The sequence below is a fragment of the Oncorhynchus mykiss genome, chromosome 9, assembly GCF_057628025.1.
Source record: "Oncorhynchus mykiss isolate SJ-2025 chromosome 9, ASM5762802v1, whole genome shotgun sequence".
NCBI classification, from domain to species: Eukaryota; Metazoa; Chordata; class Actinopteri; order Salmoniformes; family Salmonidae; genus Oncorhynchus; species Oncorhynchus mykiss.
This window is the reverse complement of record NC_143030.1, coordinates 14,787,700-14,814,173: the sequence shown is the minus strand read 5'-3', so window position 1 is coordinate 14,814,173 and position 26,474 is coordinate 14,787,700. Positions and strand designations below refer to the sequence as shown.

General features: G+C 44.9%; 1 protein-coding gene across 1 annotated transcript; it reads right to left on the bottom strand.

Moving 5' to 3' along the window:
* Positions 1-8,891: 8,891 nt before the first annotated feature.
* Positions 8,892-22,004, bottom strand: LOC110531463 (uncharacterized). Its single transcript, XM_036987339.2, has 7 exons — positions 20,016-22,004; positions 18,075-18,248; positions 16,123-16,308; positions 14,395-14,551; positions 12,579-12,633; positions 11,592-11,825; positions 8,892-9,506 (listed from the first exon to the last, which is right to left on the bottom strand). The coding sequence occupies exons 1-7, from the start codon at positions 20,065-20,067 to the stop codon at positions 9,336-9,338; spliced, it is 1,029 nt and encodes a 342-aa protein (XP_036843234.1). The 5' UTR covers positions 20,068-22,004; the 3' UTR covers positions 8,892-9,335.
* Positions 22,005-26,474: the final 4,470 nt, after the last annotated feature.

The window sequence follows — 26,474 nt, the reverse complement described above, 5'->3', positions numbered from 1 at the left end:
AGAGGAGTCTACAACTGCCCAGGGTCAAATATAGTGCACCTCTCGTCTGGTCAGATGTTATGATTGACATTCACGGTTTCGTAATTCATCCGTGATATTGATATGCTACAGAAGTCACTGGCTGATAATGAGCAAATGCCTAATCAGTAATCATCTGTCGTTCTTAAAGAAAGATCTAGTTATACAGCTGTCTCTCTGCGACGGCTAGCATGACAGTAATGTTTGTTGAGTTCACTGAGTTCACAGTTATCTGAATCACCTTCTATCTACAGTTCTGAATATGGAGATACAGTGTCATTAGACAGCTACTGGCATTCATGTTTTCAATAGCTCTTTAACTGCAGCTGACACACACACACACACACACACACACACACACACACACACACACACACACACACACACACACACACACACAGAGAGAGACAAACACACACACACACACACACACACAGAGACAAACACACACACACACACACACACACACACACAGAGAGAGAGAGATAAACACACACACAAACACACACACACACACAGAGAGAGACAAACACACACACACACACACACAGAGAGAGAGAGAGAGACAAACAAACACACACACACACACACACAGAGACAAACACACACACACACACACACACACACACACACACACACACACACACACACACACACACAGAGAGAGAGAGAGAGATAAACACACACACACACACACAGAGAGAGAGACAAACACACACACACACACACACACACACAGAGAGAGAGACACACACACACACACACACACAGAGACAAACACACACACAGAGAGAGAGAGAGCGATAAACACACACACACACTAAAGCTGAAGTCTGTCTCAACAGATCATTCATAGAAGAAAACCATGATCACGCGTAGCAGCAGTAACTGAAAGTGATCTATTTATATGGCCTTTCTTTTCGGTGTTGATTCAGCTGGCGAGACCTTGTAAAATTCATTATTAGTGCGATCCTAATGTGTGTGAGTCTGTAAAAGAGAAAAAGTGTGTGTGTGTGTATGTGTGTGTGTGTGTGTGTGTGTGTGTGTGTGTGTGTGTGTGTGTGTGTGTGTGTGTGTGTGTGTGTGTGTGTGTGTGTGTGTTTGTGTGTGTGTGTGTGTGTGTGCGAGTTTGGTGTGTGAGAGACTGATGGGTCTCTAATAAGCTCAGTAACTTCCTGCCTTATCAGCTGCACCTTCTTCAATTATAAATACAGTAATGAATACAGTAATGAATACAGTAATAAATACAGTAATACATACAGTGATGTATACAGTAATAAATACAGTAATACATGCAGTGATGTATACAGTAATAAATACAGTAATGAATACAGTAATGTCGGGATGAGAGGATGGATGGAGAGAGAAAAGCGAGACGGAGAGAGACGGAGAGGGGAGAAAGAGAAAAGTTGGGACCAACACCACTCATCATACAACATTCAATCTACTTATTGATTATTTTTGATAATGATTAGCAATTCTTAATCGTGATGAAACTCCGCTTTGGTGGTGTTGTCTTTACAAAAATTAACATCGATTTATTATCAAAATAAATACCTGCAATGCCACATTAGAAAAAAAGCGTACATCCACACAATCATTAGCAGATCAATCATATTAACTTCTAAAGTGCTGGCCTCATTCCAGTCAATCAGGGTCGGGGTAAATTCCATTTCAATTCCAGTCAATTCAATAAATAAACGAAATGTCAATTACAATGACAAATTCTTATTGAAAAGCATTAAAGAGAATTGGAATTTCAGTGTACTCCCTGAATTGACTGGAATTGGAAATGGAATTGACCCCAATACAAATGTAAAGTCAGTTACATACTGTCTTATGTATTATGTATAGTAATTATATGGTTAAAACATGAAGCTAATTCACTCTAAATATTCAGTTATTTAAGTGCAACAGAGATAAGTGCTATGTTAAAATGCTTGATATAATCAAATTCAATTAATCAAAACCAGATTGAGCAAATAAATACATCATTTTCTATTGAACTTCCTCCTCGTGTCGGTGGCCCCTCCAGCTCTCTTAATTAAGCCCTCACTAACTCCCACTGTCAATGCTTTATCCTCCTCTTTACCATTCCTACCAAATGGAGCCAAGGTCTTAAGTTTTGCTATCCACCTGGATTCAGCTGCTCTTCTCTGGCCTGTGGTCCAGGAGGCCTTCATCTCCAGACCGGTGATGCGGAGGGAGGTTGTAGGGCGGTTTTGGAAATGTTTTATCAGGTGTGTCTGTAACAAAAATAAATTATATTGTGTAGAGGTGCTGTTTAAGGCGTGTCAAGACTGTGGGACTGGTTTCTCCTATAGAAATGTTGTGGCATAATGTGCATGTTATGTCATAGACAATGTTGGTGCTCCGATTGGTCATGAGTTGTGGAATAGGACTGGAGGTTTGTGCATGTGGATTTTGAACGTGTGGGAGTCCCTAGTACTGCTGTTCAATAGGTGGTTTAGGAGTGGGTTTGTTGGAACATTTTGCATAGACTAAGAGATCCCTTAGGTTGGAGTTTCTGCACAATGCTGATATATTGTAGGTCTGAATTCCTGGAGTCGGGGAAATGCACGTTGTGTTTGGGTGAATGTGGCTTTGAGTCTGAAATGAAGGACTCTGTTTATGTCTGAGAAGGTACTGATGATGGGTATAACCTGGGGTTCTGTATCTGTTGGGGGGATAGGAACAGGGGGTCTGGGAAAGGTTTGAGGGTGGAAGACAGGGATAGGATGGGGGGGGTAGGGATACGGGCCCAGAAACAGGAAAGGGTTAAGAACAGGTGTGGGCTGATCGCCCAGGTCAGGAGTCAGTGCCTGGGCCAAAGTTTTGCAGGGAGAGTTATGGAGATTAGGGTTAAGGTTAAGGTTAGGGTTAGTGTTAAGGTTAGGCTTAGGGGGATCAAGAAATCTGTTCTGAGTGAGGCCTGCCAGTGTGTTAGGATTGGGGGGATCAAACATTCTGCTCTGGGTGAGGCCTGCCAGTGTGTTAGGGTTGGGGGGGAACAAACATTCTGTTCTGGGTGAGGCCTGTCAGTGTGTTAGGGTTGGGGGGATCAAACATTCTGTTCAGGGTGAGGCCTGCCAGTGTGTTAGGGTTGGGGGGATCAAGCATTATGTTCTGGGTGAGGCCTCCCAGTGTGTTAGGGTTGGGGGGATTAAACATCCTGTTCTGGGTGAGGCCTGCCAGTGTGTTAGGGTTGGGGGGATCAAACATTCTGTTCTGGGTGAGGCCTCCCAGTGTGTTAGGGTTGGGGGGATTAAACATCCTGTTCTGGGTGAGGCCTGCCAGTGTGTTAGGGTTGGGGGGATCAAACATCCTGTTCTGGGTGAGGCCTGCCAGTGTGTTAGGGTTGGGGGATCAAACATTCTGTTCTGGGTGAGGCCTCCCAGTGTGTTAGGGTTGGGGGGATCAAACATTCTGTTCTGGGTGAGGCCTGCCAGTGTGTTAGGGTTGGGGGGATCAAACATTCTGTTCTGGGTGAAGCCTGTCAGTGTGTTAGGGTTGGGGGATCAAGCATTATGTTCTGGGTGAGGCCTCCCAGTGTGTTAGGGTTGGGGGGATTAAACATTCTGTTCTGGGTGAGGCCTGCCAGTGTGTTAGGGTTGGGGGGATCAAACATTCTGTTCTGGGTGAGGCCTGCCAGTGTGTTAGGGTTGGGGGGATCAAACATTCTGTTCTGGGTGAGGCCTGCCAGTGTGTTAGGGTTGGGGGATCAAACATTCTGTTCAGGGTGAGGCCTGTCAGTGTGTTAGTGTTGGGGTGATCAAACATTCTGTTCTGGGTGAGGCCTGCCAGTGTGTTAGGGATGGGGGGATTAAACATCTTGTTCTGGGTGAGGCCTGCCAGTGTGTTAGGGTTGGGGGGATCAAACATTCTGTTCTGGATGAGGCCTCCCAGTGTGTTAGGGTTGGGGGGATTAAACATTATGTTCTGGGTGAGGCCTGCCAGTGTGTTAGGGTTGGGGGATCAAACATTCTGTTCTGGGTGAGGCCTCCCAGTGTGTTAGGGTTGGGGGGATCAAACATTCTGTTCTGGGTGAGGCCTGCCAGTGTGTTAGGGTTGGGGGGATCAAACATTCTGTTCTGGGTGAAGCCTGTCAGTGTGTTAGGGTCGGGGGATCAAGCATTATGTTCTGGGTGAGGCCTCCCAGTGTGTTAGGGTTGGGGGGATTAAACATTCTGTTCTGGGTGAGGCCTGCCAGTGTGTTAGGGTTGGGGGGATCAAACATTCTGTTCTGGGTGAGGCCTGCCAGTGTGTTAGGGTTGGGGGGATCAAACATTCTGTTCTGGGTGAGGCCTGCCAGTGTGTTAGGGTTCGGGGATCAAACATTCTGTTCAGGGTGAGGCCTGTCAGTGTGTTAGGGTTGGGGTGATCAAACATTCTGTTCTGGGTGAGGCCTGCCAGTGTGTTAGGGATGGGGGGATTAAACATCCTGTTCTGGGTGAGGCCTGCCAGTGTGTTAGGGTTGGGGGGATCAAACATTCTGTTCTGGGTGAGGCCTCCCAGTGTGTTAGTGTTGGGGGGATTAAACATTATGTTCTGGGTGAGGCCTGCCAGTGTGTTAGGGTTGGGGGATCAAACATTCTGTTCTGGGTGAGGCCTCCCAGTGTGTTAGGGTTGGGGGGGATCAAACATTCTGTTCTGGGTGAGGCCTGCCAGTGTGTTAGGGATGGGGGATCAAACATTCTGTTCTGGGTGAAGCCTGTCAGTGTGTTAGGGTTGGGGGATCAAGCATTATGTTCTGGGTGAGGCCTCCCAGTGTGTTAGGGTTGGGGGGATTAAACATTCTGTTCTGGGTGAGGCCTCCCAGTGTGTTAGGGTTGGGGGGGATCAAACATTCTGTTCTGGGTGAGGCCTGCCAGTGTGTTAGGGTTGGGGGGGGATCAAACATTCTGTTCTGGGTGAAGCCTGTCAGTGTGTTAGGGTTGGGGGATCAAGCATTATGTTCTGGGTGAGGCCTGTCAGTGTGTTAGGGTTGGGGGGATCAAACATTCTGTTCTGGGTGAGGCCTGCCAGTGTGTTAGGGATGGGGGATCAAACATTCTGTTCAGGGTGAGGCCTCCTAGTGTGTTAGGGTTGGGGGGGATCAAACATTCTGTTCTGGGTGAGGCCTCCTAGTGTGTTAGGGTTGAGGGGGATCAAACATTCTGTTCTGGGTGAGGCCTGCTAGTGTGTTAGGGTTGGGGGGGATCAAACATTCTGTTCTGGTTGAGGCCTGCCAGTGTGTTAGGGTTGGGGGGGGATCAAACATTCTGTTCTGGGTGAGGCCTCCCAGTGTGTTAGGGTTGGGGGGATCAAACATTCTGTTCTGGTTGAGGCCTGCCAGTGTGTTAGGGTTGGGGGGGGATCAAACATTCTGTTCTGGGTGAGGCCTCCTAGTGTGTTAGGGTTGGGGGGGATCAAACATTCTGTTCTGGGTGAGGCCTCCCAGTGTGTTAGGGTTGGGGGGATCAAACATTCTGTTCTGGGTGAGGCCTGCCAGTGTGTTAGGGTTGGGGGGATCAAACATTCTGTTCTGGGTGAAGCCTGTCAGTGTGTTAGGGTTGGGGGATCAAGCATTATGTTCTGGGTGAGGCCTCCCAGTGTGTTAGGGTTGGGGGGATTAAACATTCTGTTCTGGGTGAGGCCTCCCAGTGTGTTAGGGTTGGGGGGATCAAACATTCTGTTCTGGGTGAGGCCTGCCAGTGTGTTAGGGTTGGGGGGATCAAACATTCTGTTCTGTGTGAAGCCTGTCAGTGTGTTAGGGTTGGGGGATCAAGCATTATGTTCTGGGTGAGGCCTCCCAGTGTGTTAGGGTTGGGGGGATCAAACATTCTGTTCTGGGTGAGGCCTGCCAGTGTGTTAGGGTTGGGGGATCAAACATTCTGTTCAGGGTGAGGCCTGTCAGTGTGTTAGGGTTGGGGGGATCAAACATTCTGTTCTGGGTGAGGCCTGCCAGTGTGTTAGGGATGGGGGATCAAACATTCTGTTCAGGGTGAGGCCTGTCAGTGTGTTAGGGTTGGAGGATCAAACATTATGTTCTGGGTGAGGCCTCCTAGTGTGTTAGGGTTGGGGGGGATCAAACATTCTGTTCTGGGTGAGGCCTCCTAGTGTGTTAGGGTTGAGGGGGATCAAACATTCTGTTCTGGGTGAGGCCTGCTAGTGTGTTAGGGTTGGGGGGGATCAAACATTCTGTTCTGGTTGAGGCCTGCCAGTGTGTTAGGGTTGGGGGGGGATCAAACATTCTGTTCTGGGTGAGGCCTCCTAGTGTGTTAGGGTTGGGGGGGATCAAACATTCTGTTCTGGGTGAGGCCTGCCAGTGTGTTTGCCTTTATGTACCTCAATGACCTCTTTGAGTATCCCCTCTTCACCAGTGCACTAATGAGCGTCTGTTTGGCTGAATGAACTTCTTTCTGTTGTGTACATAGTCTATGGAATGCATTGAGTTGTGATTTAACAATGCCAGTGAATGTATGTTTAGGGTGATAACTGGACTTGTGGAGTAGGACATGTGTGTCTGTGTCCTTGAAATATACTTTTGTTTGTAAAGAGACTATGTGCGTGTCAGTATCTGGATGAAAAAAAGGGTTGTGCCCAATAAGTTGATTGTATGTGTCTGGATGACATATTTAACTGTTACGGTAGGATGATGGTTATTGGGTATTTCAATTAATGTTTTGAAATGTACCAGATCATGTTCCCACACTCCGAAGATATCATCCAGGTATCGTCTCTAAAACATGGGACCCAACTGGTATTTAGTCAAGGCTGTCCACTCCCGGTCTGCCATATAAATATTAGCATATGTCGGGGCGAAGGTTTTACCCACCGGCGTCCCATGAATCTGTAGTTGTGGTTGAGGTTAGAGTTGAATCGAGATGTGGACATGAAGCTAGGGTTAGGGTTCAGGTTAACAAGAACCTTCAAACTGTTTTCAACCCTTGTTGATCATTGCTAGACTGTCAAGGCTGTGGGTAACTGGTGAAAGGAGTCAGGCGAAGGAGAGCTGAGATGCGTGGACAAGGTATTTAATACAAGATAACACCAGTGTAAACACAATACTATGGTGCGGGAACAATACCGGTACCACGAAATAAACGGGCTTAATAACAAAACAAGGCAACAAAATACCAGCCGTCAGTAACAGCCTGAACAATAGTACAAACACAAACATGGGGGAAACCAGAGGGTTAAATAATGAACATGTTATGGGGGAATTGAAACCAGGTGTGTAGAAAACAAAGACAAAACAAATGGAAAATGAAAAGTGGATCGGCGATGGCTAGAAGGCCGGTGACGTCGACCGCCGACCGCCGCTCGAACAAGTAGAGGGGCCGACTCCGGCGGAAGTCGTGACATAGACAGCCATTTTCAAGTCTTGAAATAGATGTTCAAGTCTATTTAGTCAAAACTGTAACTAGGCAACTCAGGAACATTGGTAAGTAACTCCAGTGTCTATTTGGCCTATGTTTTTGGTTATTGTCCTGCTGAAAGGTGAATTTGTCTCCCAGTATCTGTTGGAAAGCAGACTGAACCAGGTTTTCCTCTAGGATTTCTCCTGTGCTTAACTCTATTCCGTTTATTTTTATCCTAAAAAACTCCCTAGTCCTTGCCGATGACATGCATACCCATAACATGATGCAGCCACCACCATGCTTGAAAATATGAAGACTGGTACTCAGTGACATTTTTGTTGGATTTGTCCCAAACGTAAGGCTTTGTATTCAGGAGAAAACAGAAAAAAAGGGTCCACATGTTTTGCAGTATTACTTTAGTGACTTGTTGCAAACAGGATGCATGTTTTGGAAAAAAAAATTATGTTCAGGCTTCCTTCTTTTCACTTTGTCATTTAGTATTGTGGAGTAACTACAATGTTGTTGATCCATCCTCAGTTTTCTCCTATAAAAGCCATTAAACAGTAACTGTTGGTGAAATCCCTGAGCGGTTTCATTCCTCTCCGGCAACTGAGTTAGGAATGACGTCTGTATATTTGTAGTGACTGGGTATATTGATACGCCATACAAAGTGTCATTATTAACTTCACCATGCTCAAAAGAATATTCAATGTTTGCTATTTTTTTTATTACCATCTAGCAATAGGTGCTCTTCTTTGCAAGGCATTGGAAAACCTCCCTGATCTTTGTGGTTGAAATTGTGTTTGAAATGTACTGCTCAACTGAGGGACCTTAGAGATAATTGTATTTGTGTGGTACAGAGATTAGGTATCATTCAAAAGTAATCTTAAACCCTATTATTGCACACAGAGTGAAGAGTTCATGCAATTTATTATGTGACTTGTTAAGCACATGTTTATTCCTAAACTGATTTAGGCTTGCCATAACAAAGGGATTGAATACTTATTGACATTTCAGCTTTTCATTTTTTAGTTTATAAAAAAAATCTAATCTTAAAACATAATTCCACTTTGACATTATAGGGTATTATGTGTAGGCTAGTGACACAATTGTAAATGTAATCCATTTTAAATTCTGGCTGCAATGCAACAAAATGTGGAAAAAGTCAAGAGGTGTGAATACGTTCTGAAGGCACTGCATTATGATTGTTAAAACTGTCCGTGCTTCAGTTACAAAAGTAGACATTAACCTTACAGTGTGTTTGTCACTCTACCCTGGGCTTCAGTCAGCGAACAACAAGTATTGTGTCGCCCCCCAGTGGCCCAAAGAAAGAGCAGGCACAATCTAAATGGCAAGCACAGGAGGTTGGGGGCACCTTAATTGGGGAGGACGGGCTCGTGGTAATGGATGGAGCGGAATCAGTGGAATGGTACATGGTTTGATGCCATTCCATTTGCTCTGTTCATGCCATTTCTTATGAGCTGTCCTCCCCTCAGCAGCCTCCACTGATGTCAAGTGAAGGAGAATCAATTTTGATGGTCCGATTTTTTTATTGAAATAAAAGTATACAAAGTATATTTAAGTATAAAGCAAAAGGATATTCAAAGGGTTTCAGTAATACGCCTACAGTAGAACAATGAAATATCTTGTTGCAAAATAAGCAAAACGGTTAAGTACAACATAAAAATATTTTATATACTGTATATTGGTCATGAATCAGTATAACTCAGTTATATTAACAGAAAGCCACAAACATACACTGTCTCACTCCTGTAATAACAGGTCTCTTTAAAAAGCCAAAGGTTATTAAACCCCTTAACTCTGTTTAAAAGTTCAGATGAGTTTAATATTCTCACACTAAATGTCCCTCTGGGACAATAAAGATTGATCGTATTAATTGACAGATAGTTTCAGGGTTATTCAACCAATGTCAACAATACATTATTCATCCCAACACACGCACACACACTCCCCTCATAAACCAGTGTCCGACTCCATTTCCTCCATCTGTGTCCCAGGATCCAGGGTTGGTGGAGGTATTAGCTCAGACTCAGTTTCAGGCTCAGTCACTGGTTCCTCTCTTCCTTCCAGAGGTGGTTGATGTTCTGGTTCTAGTTGTAGAACAGATTCTTCCGGTTCTTCCCTCTGTGATGCCCAATTTTCCCCCAGGAGGAAGTAGACCTGATTATGATGTTGACTTTATCAAATGCTGTACATGTGTCATTTCTGTGTCTTTTGATGCACAGGCTTCAACAAACGTTATTTTTTGCTTTGTATTCAAGTTGTATTTGGTATTTTATTAGGATCCCCTTTAGCCGCTACTCTTCCTGGGGTCCACATGAAACATGATATAGTACATAGTACAGAACATTATTAGTCAAGGACTGAAATACATTTAAAACATCACACACAGCCTACCTATCAGTACATACACAATATATATGTCTAATACATAGAACAGTGCAATTTACAATACACTGTACAGTACCAATCAACAGTTTGGACTCACCTACTCATTCAAGGGTTTTTCCTTATTTTTCCTATTTTCTACATTGTAGAATAATATTGAATACATCAAAACTATAAAATAACACATATGGAATCATGTAGTAACCAAAAAAGTGTTAAACAAATCAAAAATATATTTTATATTCTTCAAAGCAACCACCCTTTGTTTTGATGACAGCTTTGCACACTCTTGGTATAAATAACGAAAATAAAGAAAAATCCTGGAATGAGTAGGTGTGTCCAAACTTTTGACTGGTACTGTATGTAAAATGTATGTGTCTCGTCACAGTCCCCTTTCTGCTGTAAGGTTTCATCTGTTTTATTAAACTGGTTAAATTGCTAGCTTGAGTTACTTGGGGTGGCAGAGAGTTCCATGTAGTCATGCCTCTATTTAATACTTGAGTTACTTGGGGTGGCAGAGAGTTCCATGTAGTCATGCCTCTATTTAATACTTGAGTTACTTGGGGTGGCAGAGAGTTCCATGTAGTCATGCCTCTATTTAATACTTGAGTTACTTGGGGTGGCAGAGAGTTCCATGTAGTCATGCCCCTATTTAATATTTGAGTTACTTGGGGTGGCAGAGAGTTCCATGTAGTCATGCCTCTATTTAATACTTGAGTTACTTGGGGTGGCAGAGAGTTCCATGTAGTCATGCCTCTATTTAATACTTGAGTTACTTGGGGTGGCAGAGAGTTCCATGTAGTCATGCCTCTATTTAATATTTGAGTTACTTGGGGTGGCAGAGAGTTCCATGTAGTCATGCCTCTATTTAATATTTGAGTTACTTGGAGTGGCAGAGAGTTCCATCTAGTCATGCCTCTACTTAATAATTGAGTTACTTGGGGTGGCAGAGAGTTCCATGTAGTCATGCCTCTACTTAATACTTGAGTTTACCAGCCTCTATTCTGGAGCTGGGGACTGTGGAAAGATCAAATCAAATCAAATGTATTTATATAGCCCTTCGTACATCAGCTGATATCTCAAAGTGCTGTACAGAAACCCAGCCTAAAACCCCAAACAGCAAGCAATGCAGGTGTAGAAGCACGTTGGCTAGGAAAAACTCCCTAGAAAGGCCAAAACCTCAGGTTGCATGTCTTGTGTGGGACTGATGAGTGTCCGAACTGTGCTGCCAACTGCTTGAACAGACAGTTCGGTACCATCAACACATCAACACCTCGCACAAAGACAGCTGGTGATGCAGTCAATCTCTCCTCAACTTTGAGCCAGGAGAGACTGACATGTCACTGACTCTTTCCCTCCGTGTACGTCTCTGTGCACCTAGGTGCTGCTTTGTTCTGGACCAACTGCAATTGTACCTATGTCCCTTTGCCGCACAGCTGGGTAGTTGTTAAGGTGCGACGAAACTAGGGCCTGTAGGAACTGTTTGGTCGACTGAGATGTCAAGAAGGGAGAGCAACGCCGTATCATGGACAGACCGCTACAAACATGTGGTTCATTCTTGACTATCACTCCACCTGTCGGAGGTTTGAAACACTGAAAAACATCCAGTCAAACTGAACATCCTAGTCCAGACCCAGTCTGTCATACAGCTGTTTTATTCCATTCTTGTTCGTTTGGCTTTTTCAAGCACTTTAAGATACATTTTGTGATGAAAAGCACTGTAGAAGTTGAATAAATTCCTTTATTTTGAATTGACTGCTTTGAAAAGTGAGGTTTCCTCATACATAGATAAATATAAAACGTGTAGAAAGAAAGACATACCTTTTGTGGCCCTGGCTCTGCCACTTGCTGTCGCCCTTGTTGTGGCCCTTGTTGTGGCCCGTGCTGTGTTGTGGGGCCCCAGGTTGTGGCCGTCCCTTGGTAGGCCTTCCACAGCCGTCCATACAGCAGGTCCAGCTTGATCTTAGCATAGAGCTTGGAGGGGTCAAAACCCTGGGGCTGAGGCTGGGGGGGTGAGGGAAGAGGGGGTTGCTGGGGGGGCTCCTCTGTGACCCCCTGGATGAGCGAGAGAGAGAGAGAGATGTTGTTTTGTAATGTTGCTCGTATCAGTTTACATTTCATCATGTTCTATCATGTAAATGTAAAGACTAAATGAAAAGGAGGACTGTAACAGAAGTGTAATGAAAGCAATTCTCACTGCAATGTTCACATCACACTAAATCTGACCACACAGCAAATGGTATAAAATGCTTTGCTTGACAGATTGATTCTTCTGCCCTGTTAACAGTACACCAGCTACTGTGTGTTACACTATTGTGAACCCAAGTATGATAAACACCAAAGCACATTTACCAGTGTGTGTGTGTGTGTGTGTGTGTGTGTGTGTGTGTGTGTGTGTGTGTGTGTGTGTGTGTGTGTGTGTGTGTGTGTGTGTGTATGTGTGTGTGTGTGTGTGTGTGTGTGCGAGAGAGTGAGAAACGGCTGAACGATGGCCCGAGACAGTGAACAACAGGAAACCACGGTGATAACCATGCCGAATGGGGGGCCCTGTGGGTTTTCATGGTAACGCAGGTCACTATGTTTACTGAGGTCACTCTACCCATAGAGACAGGCAATGGCTCTATCTCTATGACTCTAGAGAGACATGTGGTTAGGTAGCCTATATTAACTTTCACCAATGACCTTTTCCGTGTGCTTTAGGTTACAACACTTCCTTTCTAGATAAAGGATTTCTACGTAAGGATGTAAGTTTCCATTGTGTCAAAACGGCATGTTAAGCTAAAAGTGTAGCTGAGAAAACAACTTTACTTCTGATTCTGTGTGTTGATCTGTCAGATACGCCTCTACCTCATACATTCGCCTCCTGGAACAAGAGACAAGAGCACATAAGTCTTGGTTTAGAGTCAGAGAACTGAAAACATTTGGTGTTAGAGTCAGAGAGCAGATACGTCTTGTTGTTAGAATCAGAGAGCTGATAAGTCTTGGTTTAGAGTCAGAGAACTGATACGTCTTCTTTTAGAGTCAGAGAGCTGAAAACCTTTGGTGTTAGAGTCAGAGAGCAGATAAGTCTTGTTGTTAGTCAGAGAGCAGATAAGTCTCGTTGTTAGTCAGAGAGCAGATAAGTCTTGTTGTTAGAGTCAGAGAGCAGATAAGTCTCGTTGTTAGTCAGAGAGCAGATAAGTCTCGTTGTTAGTCAGAGAGCAGATAAGTCTTGTTGTTAGTCAGAGAGCAGATAAGTCTCGTTGTTAGTCAGAGAGCAGATGAGTCTTGTTGTTAGAGTCAGAGAGCAGATAAGTCTTGTTGTTAGTCAGAGAGCAGATAAGTCTCGTTGTTAGTCAGAGAGCAGATGAGTCTTGTTGTTAGAGTCAGAGAGCAGATGAGTCTTGTTGTTAGTCAGAGAGCAGATAAGTCTCGTTGTTAGTCAGAGAGCAGATGAGTCTTGTTGTTAGAGTCAGAGAGCAGATGAGTCTTGTTGTTAGAGTCAGAGAGCAGATAAGTCTCGTTGTTAGTCAGAGAGCAGATAAGTCTCGTTGTTAGTCAGAGAGCAGATGAGTCTTGTTGTTAGAGTCAGAGAGCAGATAAGTCTTGTTGTTAGTCAGAGAGCAGATAAGTCTCGTTGTTAGTCAGAGAGCAGATGAGTCTTGTTGTTAGAGTCAGAGAGCAGATGAGTCTTGTTGTTAGAGTCAGAGAGCAGATGAGTCTTGTTGTTAGAGTCAGAGAGCAGATGAGTCTTGTTGTTAGAGTCAGAGAGCAGATGAGTCTTGTTGTTAGAGTCAGAGAGCAGATGAGTCTTGTTGTTAGAGTCAGAGAGCAGATAAGTCTCGTTGTTAGTCAGAGAGCAGATGAGTCTTGTTGTTAGAGTCAGAGAGCAGATGAGTCTTGTTGTTAGAGTCAGAGAGCAGATGAGTCTTGTTGTTAGAGTCAGAGAGCAGATAAGTCTCGTTGTTAGTCAGAGAGCAGATGAGTCTTGTTGTTAGAGTCAGAGAGCAGATGAGTCTTGTTGTTAGAGTCAGAGAGCAGATAAGTCTTGTTGTTAGTCAGAGAGCAGATAAGTCTCGTTGTTAGTCAGAGAGCAGATGAGTCTTGTTGTTAGAGTCAGAGAGCAGATGAGTCTTGCTGTTAGAGTCAGAGAGCTGATGAGTCTTGTTGTTAGAGTCAGAGAGCTGATAACCTTTGGTGTTAGAATCAGTGCTACTGGAAACTTTACTGACAGAGAGAGTGAGGCCTGTCTTTCCATCCTGTGTGTGACAGAGAGAGACAAAGAGAAAAAACAAAGCGGAAGAGAGAGCAGTGATAGAGATGATGGAGAGAGAGAGAGACAAAGAGAAAAAACTAAGCAGAAGAGAGAGCAGTGATAGAGATGATGGAGAGAGAGAGACAAAGAGAAAAAACAAAGCAGAAGAGAGAGCAGTGATAGAGATAATGGAGAGAGAGAGACAAAGAGAAAAAACAAAGCAGAAGAGAGAGCAGTGATAGAGATAATGGAGAGACAGTAAAATGAGCTTGGAATAGAGATACAGAGGGAAGAATGATTTTGACAGGTTGAGAGACAGACAAAAAGTTTTTCAATGGTCTACAGTAGCCTCATCTTAAACAGCACCAACCTCCACTGAGGTAGGCCTACCTGTGACAGCAGTGTCTGCAGCAGTACTTCCAGCAGTAGTACAGTGAGGTCACAATGCTCAGGATGCTGATGGTAGAGCCTCCTACCAACAGGGACCACTGTTCCAAAGTTCTTTCCCCTAGCAGCCGCTGTGCATCCTCTGACTCCTGGGCCTCTGCTGTGGACAGACACACAGACATGTCAAACACAGTACTACCAACAGCAGAAGATCGTGGGCCTCCACTGTGGACAGACACACAGACATGTCAAACACAGTACTACCAACAGCAGAAGATCGTGGGCCTCCACTGTGGACAGACACACAGACATGTCAAACACAGTACTACCAACAGCAGAAGATCGAGGGCCTCCACTGTGGACAGACACACAGACATGTCAAACACAGTACTACCAACAGCAGAAGATCGTGGGCCTCCACTGTGGACAGACACACAGACATGTCAAACACAGTACTACCAACAGCAGAAAATCGTGGGCCTCTGCTGTGGACAGACACACAGACATGTCAAACACAATACTTCCAACAGCAGAAGATCATGGGCCTCCACTGTGGACAGACACACAGACATGTCAAACACAGTACTTCCAACAGCAGAAGATCATGGGCCTCCACTGTGGACAGACACACAGACATGTCAAACACAGTACTTCCAACAGCAGAAGATCATGGGCCTCTGCTGTGGACAGACACACAGACATGTAAAACACAACACAACAGAGAAAATGAGAGAGGAAGTGAGAGAGGAAGTGAGAGGAGGGAATGCCCAGGATGTATTTCACATAGACAGAGAGAGAAACTTTTGTTAATGATCTATTTCACTGCTTTGGGAAGGTAAGCATATGTTTGCCATGCCAATAAAGCCCCTTGAATTGAAATTGAGAGAGTGGAGAGAGACACACAGAGTGAGAGAGACACACAGAGTGAGAGAGACACACAGAGTGGAGAGAGACACACAGAGTGGAGAGAGACACACAGAGTGAGAGAGACACACAGAGTGAGAGAGACACACAGAGTGGAGAGAGACACAGAGTGGAGAGAGACACACAGAGTGGAGAGAGACACACAGAGTGAGAGAGACACACAGAGTGGAGAGAGACACACAGAGTGGAGAGAGAGACACACAGAGTGGAGAGAGACACACAGAGTGAGAGAGACACACAGAGTGGAGAGACACACAGAGTGGAGAGAGACACACAGAGTGAGAGAGACACACAGAGTGGAGAGAGACACACAGAGTGAGAGAGACACACAGAGTGGAGAGAGACACACAGAGTGAGAGAGACACACAGAGTGGAGAGAGACACACAGAGTGAGAGAGACACACAGAGTGAGAGAGACACACAGAGTGAGAGAGACACACAGAGTGAGAGAGACACACAGAGTGAGAGAGACACACAGAGTGAGAGAGAGAGAGAGAGAGACAGAGAGAGAGACAGCGAGAGTGTGTGAATGTAATGTTTTCTGTTAATTTTTTATTGTTTATGTCCCTTTTTAAAAAATCTATTTCACTTGCTCTGGGAATGTAAACATATGCTTACATTGCCCCTTAAATTGAAATTGAAGTGAGAAAGAGAGAGAGAGAGAGAGAGAGAGAGAGAGAGAGAGAGAGAGAGAGAGAGAGAGAGAGAGAGAGAGAGAGAGAGAGAGAGAGAGAGAGAGAGAGAGAGAGAGAGAGAGAGCGAGAGAGAGAGAGAGAGAAATGAGATAAAGGTAGAGAGAGAGAGTACCAGTGTTTTCATTGATCCGGGTATGTGTACAGTGCTCCAGCACCCCAGAGGGAAACGTGATGAAAACACAGCAGAGTTGGCTGACCTCCTCCACAGCGCCTCCCTTCAGGTCGAGTCTGGAACTATGGCTGGAGGCACTACTTTGGATCTTCACAGTGTCGTTGTACTCTGGGACCACGTAGGTACCTAAACGGCATATATATGATATTGATAATAACAACAATAATACGTTTTATTTAGTTCTGTGCATTATGAGTATAGCATACACATACTACATTGCTCGGTTAATACAGCGGAAGATATATATAGAATGGGGCAAAAAAGTATTTAGTCAGCCACCAATTGTGCAAGTTCTCCCACTTAAAAAGATGAGAGAGGCCTGTAATTTTCATCATAGGTACACTTCAACTATGACAGACAAAATGAGGAAAGAAATCCATAAAATCACATTGTAGGATTTTTAATGAATTTATTTGCAAATTATGGTGGAAAATAAGTATTTGGTCAATAACAAAAGTTTATCTCAATACTTTGTTATATACCCTTTGTTGGCAATGACAGAGGTCAAATGTTTTCTGTAAGTCTTCACAAGGTTTTCACAAACTGCTGCTGGTATTTTGGCCCATTCCTCCATGCAGATCTCCTCTAGAGCAGTGATGTTTTGGGGCTGTTGCTGGGCAACACGGACTTTCAACTCCCTCCAAAGATTTTCTATGGGGTTAAGATCTGGAGACTGGCTAGGCCACTCCAGGACCTTTAAATGCTTCTTACGAAGCCACTCCTTCGTTGCCCGGGCGGTGTGTTTGGGATCATTGTCATGCTGACAGACCCAGCCACGTTTCATCTTCAATGCCCTTGCTGATGGAAGGAGGTTTTCACTCAAAATCTCACGATACATGGCCCCATTCATTCTTTCTTTTCCACGGATCAGTCATCCTGGTCCCTTTGCAGAGAAACAGCCCCAAAGCATGATGTTTCTACCCCCATGCTCACAGTAGGTATGGTGTTCTTTGGATGCAACTCAGCATTCTTTGTCCTCCAAACACGACGAGTTGAGTTTTTGCCAAAAAGTTATATTTTGGTTTCATCTGACCATATGACATTCTCCCAATCTTCTTCTGGATCATCCAAATGCTCTCTAGCAAACTTCAGACGGGCCTGGACATGTACTGGCTTAAGCAGGGGGACACGTCTGGCACTGGAGGATGTGAGTCCCTGGCGGCGTAGTGTGTTACTGATGGTAGGCTTTGTTACTTTGGCCCCAGCTCTCTGCAGGTCATTCACTAGGTCCCCCCGTGTGGTTCTGGGATTTTTGCTCACCGTTCTTGTGATAATTTTGACCCCACGGGGTGAGATCTTGCGTGGAGCCCCAGATCGAGGGAGATTATCAGTGGTCTTGTATGTCTTCCATTTCCTAATAATTGCTCCCACAGTTGATTTCTTCAAACCAAGCTGCTTACCTATTGCAGATTCAGTCTTCCCAGCCTGGTGCAGGTCTACAATTTTGTTTCTGGTGTCCTTTGACAACTCTTTGGTCTTGGCCATAGTGGAGTTTGGAGTGTGACTGTTTGAGGTTGTGGACAGGTGTCTTTTATACTGATAACAAGTTCAAACAGGTGCCATTAATACAGGTAACGAGTGGAGGACAGAGGAGCCTCTTAAAGAATAAGTTACAGGTCTGTGAGAGCCAGAAATCTTGCTTGTTTGTAGGTGACCAAATACTTATTTTCCACCATAATTTGCAAATAAATTAATTAAAAATCCTACAATGTGATTTTCTGGATTTTTTTTCTTCTCATTTTGTCTGTCATAGTTGAAGTGTACCTATGATGAAAATTATAGGCCTCTCTCATATTTTTAAGTGGGAGAACTTGCACAATTGGTGGCTGACTAAATACTTTTTTGCCCCGCTGTATATTTATATATATATGACATTATTATTATATATGTACCGAACACGGGATGGAAGGTGCCCAGTTTCAGTTTGGTAGTGGTATGGTTGTGACTGCTGATCATCTCCCAGTTGATCTGAGATACAGTGTCGTTCTCCGACAGGAGACGACAGGTAATAGACAGATGCTCTCTATCCTGTGTGTGAGACACAGAGATCACACTGCCGGCTATGCCTGTGTGAAGCAATAGGGTAGAAGTCAGTTATGTGTGGGCGCTAGAAAAAGTCACAGCCACTTCCAGTGAAATGAAGTTTTTTGCATTAATACACATTCAGACACACATTCAGACACACACACATACAGTTGAAGTCGCAAGTTTACATAGACTTAGATTGGAGTCATTAAAACTAGTTTTTCAACCACTCCACAAATTTCTTGTTAACAAACTATAGTTGGCCAAAGTTTGTTTTGTTAACAAGAAATTTGTCGGTTAGGACATCTACTTTGTGCACGACACAAGTAATTTTTCCAACAATTGTTCACAGACAGATTATTTCACATATAATTCACTGTATCACAATTCCAGTGGGTCAGAAGTTTACATACACTAAGTTGACTGTGCCTTTAAACAGCTTGGAAAATTCCAGAAAATTATGTCATGGCTTTAGAAGCATCTTACAGGCTAATTGACATCATTTGAATTGGAGGTGTACCTGCGGATGTATTTCAAGGCCTAACTTCAAACGCAGTGACTCTTTGCTTGCTTTTCATGAGAAAATGAAAAGAAATCAGGCAAGACCTCAGAAAAAAAATTGTAGACCTCCACAAGTTTGGTTCATCCTTGGCAGCAATTTCCAAATACCTGAAGGTACCACGTTCATCTGTACAAACAATATTACACAAGTATAAACACCATTGGACCATGCAGCCGTCATACCGCTCAGGAAGGAGATGCGTTCTGTCTCCTAGAGATGAACGTAAATTGGAGAGAAAAGTGCAAATCAATTCCAGATCAACAGCAAAGGACCTTGTGAAGATGCTGGAGGAAACAGATACAAAAGTATCTATATCCACAATAAAACGAGTCCTATATTGACATAACCTGAAAGGCCGCTCAGCAAGGTAGAAGCCACTGCTCCAAAACCTCCATAAAAAAGCCAGGCTATGGTTTGCAACTGCACATGGGGACAAAGATCATACTTTTTGGAGAAATGTCCTCTTGTCTGATGAAACAAAAATAGAACTGTTTGGCCATAATGACCACCATAATGGAGGAAAAAGGCAAGCCCGAAGAACACCATCCCAGCCGTGAAGCACGGGGGTGGCAGCATCATGTTGTGGGGGTGCTTTGCTGCAGGAGGGACTGGTGCACTTCACAAAATAGATGGCATCAAGAGGGAGGAAAATTATGTGAAAATATTGAAGCAACATCTTAAGACATCAGTCAGGAAGTTAAAGCATGGTCACAAATGGGTCTTCCAAATGGACAATGACCCCAAGCATACTTCCAAAGTTGTGGCAAAATGGCTTAAGGACAACAAACTCAAGGTATCGGAGTGGCCATCACAAAGCCCTGACCTCAATTCCATAAAAAAATTGTGGGCAGAACTGAAAAAGCATGTGTGAGCAAGGAGGCCTACAAACCTGACTCAGTTACATCAGCTCTATCAGGAGGAATGGTCCAAAATTCACCCAACTTATAGTGAGTGGGAAGCTTGTGGAAGGCTACCCGAAACGTTTGACCCAAGTTAAACAATTTAAAGGCAATGCTACCAAATATTAACTGACCTAAGACAGGGAATTTTTATTAGGATTAAATGTCAGGAATTGTGAAAACTGAGTTTAAATGCGTTTAGCTGAAGTGTAAAACATCCGACTTCAACTGTCAGCATTTTACTTTTTTGTCGTCCTCGATTATTTGATAAATGCACTTTCTTGCTCTGTGTGTTCTACTAAACTAAAACTTTCCTCTTATTCTAGTTTTTTGTAAGTGACACCAACCTGTATGTATCAGCACGAGGGCCAGAAGACAGTAGACCCAGTGTTTTCTCATCTCTTGCTCTGTTGTCAGCCCCACCGATGTTGATCCACTTCTCTGATCCACTTCTCTGATCCTCGTCCCTGATCCTCTTCTCTGATCCTCGTCTCTGATCCTCTTCTCTGATCCTCTTCTCTGATCCTCGTCTCTGATCCTCTTCTCTGATCCTCTTCTCTGATCCTCGTCTCTGATCCTCGTCTCTGATCCTCGTCTCTGATCCTCTTCTCTGATCCTCTTCTCTGATCCTCGTCTCTGATCCTCGTCTCTGATCCTCTTCTCTGATCCTCTTCTCTTGTTGTCTTTTTGTTGTTTTCCAGTCTCCTCTTTCACCACATATTTAATTTAATTTATACATTCTGTTTCACTGTGTTTAATCTCTGTCTTCACACAACCTGTATGTGTCTGTCTTCACACCACCTGTCTGTCTTCACACAACCTGTCTGTCTCTGAATCTTTCTGATTCTCTGTCTCTGATTCACAACTCTCAACTTCCTCCTTCCGTACACGTTCAGCCTAACAACTTTTAATCTCTCTCAATCACTCTCTCTCTCTCTCTTTTTATCTCTCTCTCTTACTCTCTCTCTCTCTCTCTCTCAATCACTCTCTCTCTTTTTATTTCTCTCTCTCTCTCAATCTCTCTCTCTCTCTCTTTTTATCTCTCTCTCTCTCTTACTCTCTCTCTCTCTCTCTCTTACTCTCTCTTTTTTTCTAGAGAAAGGAAGAGGAAGTGAATTTGAAGAGTGAAGCGATAGAACTGCATAGTTCCATGTTCGTAGACTGCTTGGGTTTTTCCATTGTGCTAACATCTTCTAAACCACACACAGATATACATTATATTAGAGAGCAGTACCCAATGCTTCATTTAGTTAAGTACCTCTGTCTTACTGTGTCAAACTCCAGAATGTAGCTTTAATAGGCATTTGATGAGGAAACATAACAGCTGTTTGATGTACTGGTGCAGGTAGTGTGTGTGTGTGTGTGTGTTCTCTTGTCTGTTCTAAAAGTGGGCTCTTCTATTATATATTATATTAAATATTGATCACATGGAAATTCCAAACATGAGAGAGAGACGCGCACATCAAAGCTCTCACCACCAGAGGGCACACTGGGCCACCATCACTAACAGCTTGCATGCAGTATGTTTCAGCACACCAGACCTGGGTTCAAATACTATTCTACATTTTTCAAACACGTTGAGTGTTTGATCTAGCTTGCCTGGAGTACCATATAGGAGGGTATTGTCATTCTGGGACAGTTATATTGGTTCCATTAAATCAGGGAAGCTCAGTCAAGCACAGATAAAGTCATTTGAAATATTTTGAATAGTGTTTGAACCCAGGTCAGCACCACAGAGGTGGTATTAGTCAGTGTAAATTCACATGGAGGAGTATTTTTAGCTCTGCAGATAGATGGATGATAGACACAGATGCCTGTAGTCTTCCTACACACTGGGGCTGCGTCCCAAATAGCACCCTTTTCCCTATATAGGTCACTAGAGCCCCATGGGCCCTGGCCAAAAGTAGTGCCCAATATAGGGAGTAGGGTGCCATTTGGGACGGAAGCCTTGGTTGCATGTGAGTGATGTGGGCTTTGGCCTTCATCCATTAGAAAACTCCTTGTCTTCCTGTGTTCTGCAGATTGATCTGAGCTATGTGTATGTATGTGTGTGTGTGTGTGTGTGAGTGTGTGTGTGTGTGTGTGTGTGTGTTTGTGTGTGTGTGTGTGTGTGTGTGTGTGTGTGTGTGTGTGTGTGTGTGTGTGTGTGTGTGTGTGTGTGTGTGTGAGTGTATGTGTGAGTGTGTGTGTGTGTGTGTGTGTGTGTGTGTGTGTGTGTGTGTGTGTGTGTGTGTGAGTGTATGTGTGAGTGCGTGTGTGTGTGTGTGTGTGTGTTTGTGTGTGTGTGTGTGTGTGTGTGTGTGTGTGTGTGTGTGTGTGTGTGTGTGTGTGAGTGTATGTGTGAGTGCGTGTGTGTGTGTGTGTGTGTGTGTGTGTGTGTGTGTGTGTGTGTGTGTGTGTGTGTGTGTGTGAGAGAGAGAGAGAGAGTGTGTGTGAGAGTGTGTGTGTGTGAGTGTATGTGTGAGTGCGTGTGTGTGTGTGTGTGTATTTGCGTGCGTGCGTGTGTGTGTGTGTGTACATGTGTGAGTGTATGTGTGAGTGCGTGTGTGTATGTGCGTGCGTGCGTGTGTGTGTGTGTGTGTGTACATGTGTGAGTGTGATACGTCAGGCGTCCCTGAAGCAAAGTCAATTAAGACAGAGGGGAGCTTCTGTGTGTCGCTGCCCGCCGTTGGCCTCCAGGATCACAGGCACAGCAGCCAATCAGATCGCAGGGCCGGGGTGCAGTAGCCAATTAGATCGCAGGACCGGGGTGTCAAGGTTACGTAACAATGGGGTGGAATGTTAAGATGAGTGCTTTGCTGTCTGCAGTGAGAGAGATGCTGGAATCTGTTGTGGAGCTATGCCTACGTTCCGTCAACGTTCCATCAACATTCTGACAACGTTCACTGGGTGTCTGTTGATCTTGTTGCGGTAAAAAGACTCGGATGTGTTTTGAGTAGAAGCGGTGTCTGATCTAGGATCAGTTTTGCCTTATAAATCATAGTGAATAAGAGGTGGGACTTAATCTTAGATCAGGCAAGTTGAGAATACAGGCCCTGGTCTCTGGGAAAATATCTCTGCACAATTAGACCACCTACTGACAAATCTGTATCTGAACAGCCCTCAGGAATGGGTAACCATGAAGAAGTCACTAACACTAACGCTTTTTCTCTCTCTCTTCTACCTCTTATCGTTGATCGACTTTAGAAAACATTGTGCAAACACAAAACAAATGAAAATAAAAGTTTAAGCAGGACCCATAGGTTAGTCATTATCTATGAATGAACTCACCCCCCTTTTTCCTCCCCCTCTCCCCTCTCCCCTTTTCCCTATCCCCTCTCCCTTCTCCCTACCCCCTATTCCTTTCCCCTCTCCCTTGTCCCCACTACCTACCCAATTCTTAACCCTTTCAATCCTACCACTCCTCGTTGCACCCTGAAAACCCCTTCAACCATCCTTTCCCAGCCATCCACTTCATTTATTGCTTCTCCTCCCCCTGTTATGCCTCTCGTCACCCCTCTCTCTGTTCAAGCACTAGCACACAGGCACACAGGCACACACACACACAACCTTATCCCCCATTTTGACCTCTGTTATCCACAATGGACCAGCCGACCAGTGACCAACGAATTAGTTCAACCCAAATGCATTTCAACACACACACACACACACATGCCAACATGCATGTACAAGACGGATGAATTACAAGACAAGGGTAAAGAACTACATCTTATTCTCATTATTACATCATTAGAAACTCTTTGATCTGAGTTCTGTTCCTTTCTGTTCTTTTCAACCTCCTTCTCTTCCATCTCCATCTCTCGTTCCCCCGCTCCTCTACCTCTTATTCTTTCTCTATCTTTCTCTCCATCCCTCTCTCCCACTCCCTCTTTTCTCTGTCTGCCTCTCTCCATCCCACTCTACCCCCCTCTCTTCTTTCTCTCCATCCCTCTCTCCCACTCCCTCTTTTCTCTGTCTGCCTCTCTCTGTCCCTCTCTACCCCCCTCTCTTCTTTCTCTCCATCCCTCTCTCCCACTCCCTCTTTTCTCTGTCTGCCTCTCTCTGTCCCTCTCTACCCCCCTCTCTTCTTTCTCTCCATCCCTCTCTCCCACTCCCTCTTTTCTCTGTCTGCCTCTCTCTGTCCCTCTCTACCCCCCTCTCTTCTTTCTCTACATCCCTCTCTCCCACTCCCTCTTTTCTCTGTCTGCCTCTCTCTGTCCCTCTCTACCCCCTCTCTTCTTTCTCTCCATCCCTCTCTCCCACTCCCTCTTTTCTCTGTCCCTCTCTACCCCCCTCTCTTCTTTCTCTCCATCCCTCTCTCCCTCTCCCTCTTTTCTCTCTCCTTCCCTCTTTACCCCCCTCTCTTCTTTCTCTCCATCCCTCTCTCCCACTTCCTCTTTTCTCTGTCTGCCTCTCTCCGTCCCTCTCTTCCTCTTTTCTCTCTCCTTCCCTCTCTACACCCCTCTCTTCTTTCTCTCCATCCCTCTCTCCCACTTCCTCTTTTCTCTGTCCGCCTCTCTCCATCCCTCTCTCCCACTTCCTCTTTTCTCTGTCCGCCTCTCTCCATCCCTCTCTCCCACTCCCTCTTTTCTCTCTCCTTCCCTCTCTACCCCCTCTCTTCTTTCTCTCCATCCCTCTCTACCCCCTCTCTTCTTTCTCACCTTCCCTCTCTACCCCCTCTCTTCTTTCTCTCCATCCCTCTCTACCCCCTCTCTTCTTTCTCACCTTCCCTCTCTAACCCCTCTCTCCCTCTTCTCTCTCTCTTCACTTCAATCTATCTATCCATCTATCTATCTCACTCCTTCTTCTCTCTATTTGCCTATCTCCATCCTGACTCCACCTCTCTCCTTCCCTCTGTTCCCCTGCTTCCCTCCTGCATATGTCCATCCTAGCTCTAAGCCTCCAGTCTGTGAGGGTATATTACGCTTGAAGAGGCTGCATCAGCGGCAGCTTCATGACACACACACACACACACACACACACACACACACACACACACACACACTACACTGTGGCCTCAGTTGGCACAGCATGAGTGTATATGTATGCATTATAAACTATCTTGTTACAGGAATGTGTGTGTGTGTGTGGATGTATGTGTTTATTTACAGTAGCATTGTTGGTATCGCTACGATTACATCGCAGGGCCATTCGTTCTGTGTGTGTGTGTGTGTGTGTGTGTGTGTGTGTGTGTGTGTGTGTGTGTGTGTGTGGCGTTGCAAAATCTCCGGAACCAAAGGTCACGTGTTCAATCCTAGTGGTAGAAACTCGTTCTTTGTTTTAATCACATCACTCCTGATCTGAAGGTCATGTGTTCACTCCCAGTGGTAGAAACTCGTTCTTTGTTTTAATCACATCACTCCTGATCTGAAGGTCATGTGTTCACTCCCAGTGGTAGAAACTCGTTCTTTGTTTTAATCACATCACTCCTGATCTGAAGGTCATGTGTTCACTCCCAGTGGTAGAAACTCGTTCTTTGTTTTAATCACATCACTCCTGATCTGAAGGTCATGTGTTCACTCCCAGTGGTAGAAACTCGTTCTTTGTTTTAATCACATCACTCCTGATCTGAAGGTCATGTGTTCACTCCCAGTGGTAGAAACTCGTTCTTTGTTTTAATCACATCACTCCTGATCTGAAGGTCATGTGTTCACTCCCAGTGGTAGAAACTCGTTCTTTGTTTTAATCACATCACTCCTGATCTGAAGGTCATGTGTTCACTCCCAGTGGTAGAAACTCGTTCTTTGTTTTAATCACATCACTCCTGATCTGAAGGTCATGTGTTCACTCCCAGTGGTAGAAACTCGTTCTTTGTTTTAATCACATCACTCCTGATCTGAAGGTCATGTGTTCACTCCCAGTGGTAGAAACTCGTTCTTTGTTTTAATCACATCACTCCTGATCTGAAGGTCATGTGTTCACTCCCAGTGGTAGAAACTCGTTCTTTGTTTTAATCACATCACTCCTGATCTGAAGGTCATGTGTTCACTCCCAGTGGTAGAAACTCGTTCTTTGTTTTAATCACATCACTCCTGATCTTCTTTCCCCCCTCTCTTCTCCTCCTTTTCCCCTCTCTTCTCCTTCTTTCCCCCCACTCTTCTCCTCCCTTCCCCCCTCTCTTCTCCTTCTTTCCCCTTCTCTTCTCCTTCTTTCCCCCCTCTCTTCTCCTTCTTTCCTCCCTCTCTTCTCCTTCTTTCCCCCCTCTCTTCTCCTTCTTTCACCCTCTCTTCTCCTCCTTTCCCCACTCTCTTCTCCTTCTTTCCCCCCTCTCTTCTCCTTCTTTCCCCCCTCTCTTCTCCTTCTTTACCCCCTCTCTTCTCCTCCTTTCCCCCCGCTCTTCTCCTTCTTCCCCCCCTCTTCTCCTCCTTTCCCCCCTCTCTTCTCCTTCTTTTTCCTCTCTTCTCCTTCTTTTCCCCCTCTCTTCTCCTCCTTTTCCCCCTCTCTTCTCCTTCTTTCCCCCCTCTCTTCTCCTTCTTTCCCCCTCTCTTCTCCTTCTTTCCTCCCTCTCTTCTCCTTCTTTCCCCCCTCTCTTCTCCTTCTTTCCCCCCTCTCTTCTCCTCCTTTCCCCACTCTCTTCTCCTTCTTTCCCCCCTCTCTTCTCCTTCTTTCCCCCCTCTATTCTCCTTCCTTCCCCCCTCTCTTCTCCTTCTTTTCCCCTTCTATTCTCCTCCTTTTCCCCCTCTCTTCTCTTCCTTTCCCCCCTCTCCCCCTCTCTCTGATGCTGCGGCATGTGCTTGGCATGGATGTCCAGGGGATCTGAGAGACGCTGCCAGCTGGGGTAACTGTGCCAGCGGGCCTTGTGCACGTACGTACGCACGCACACACCC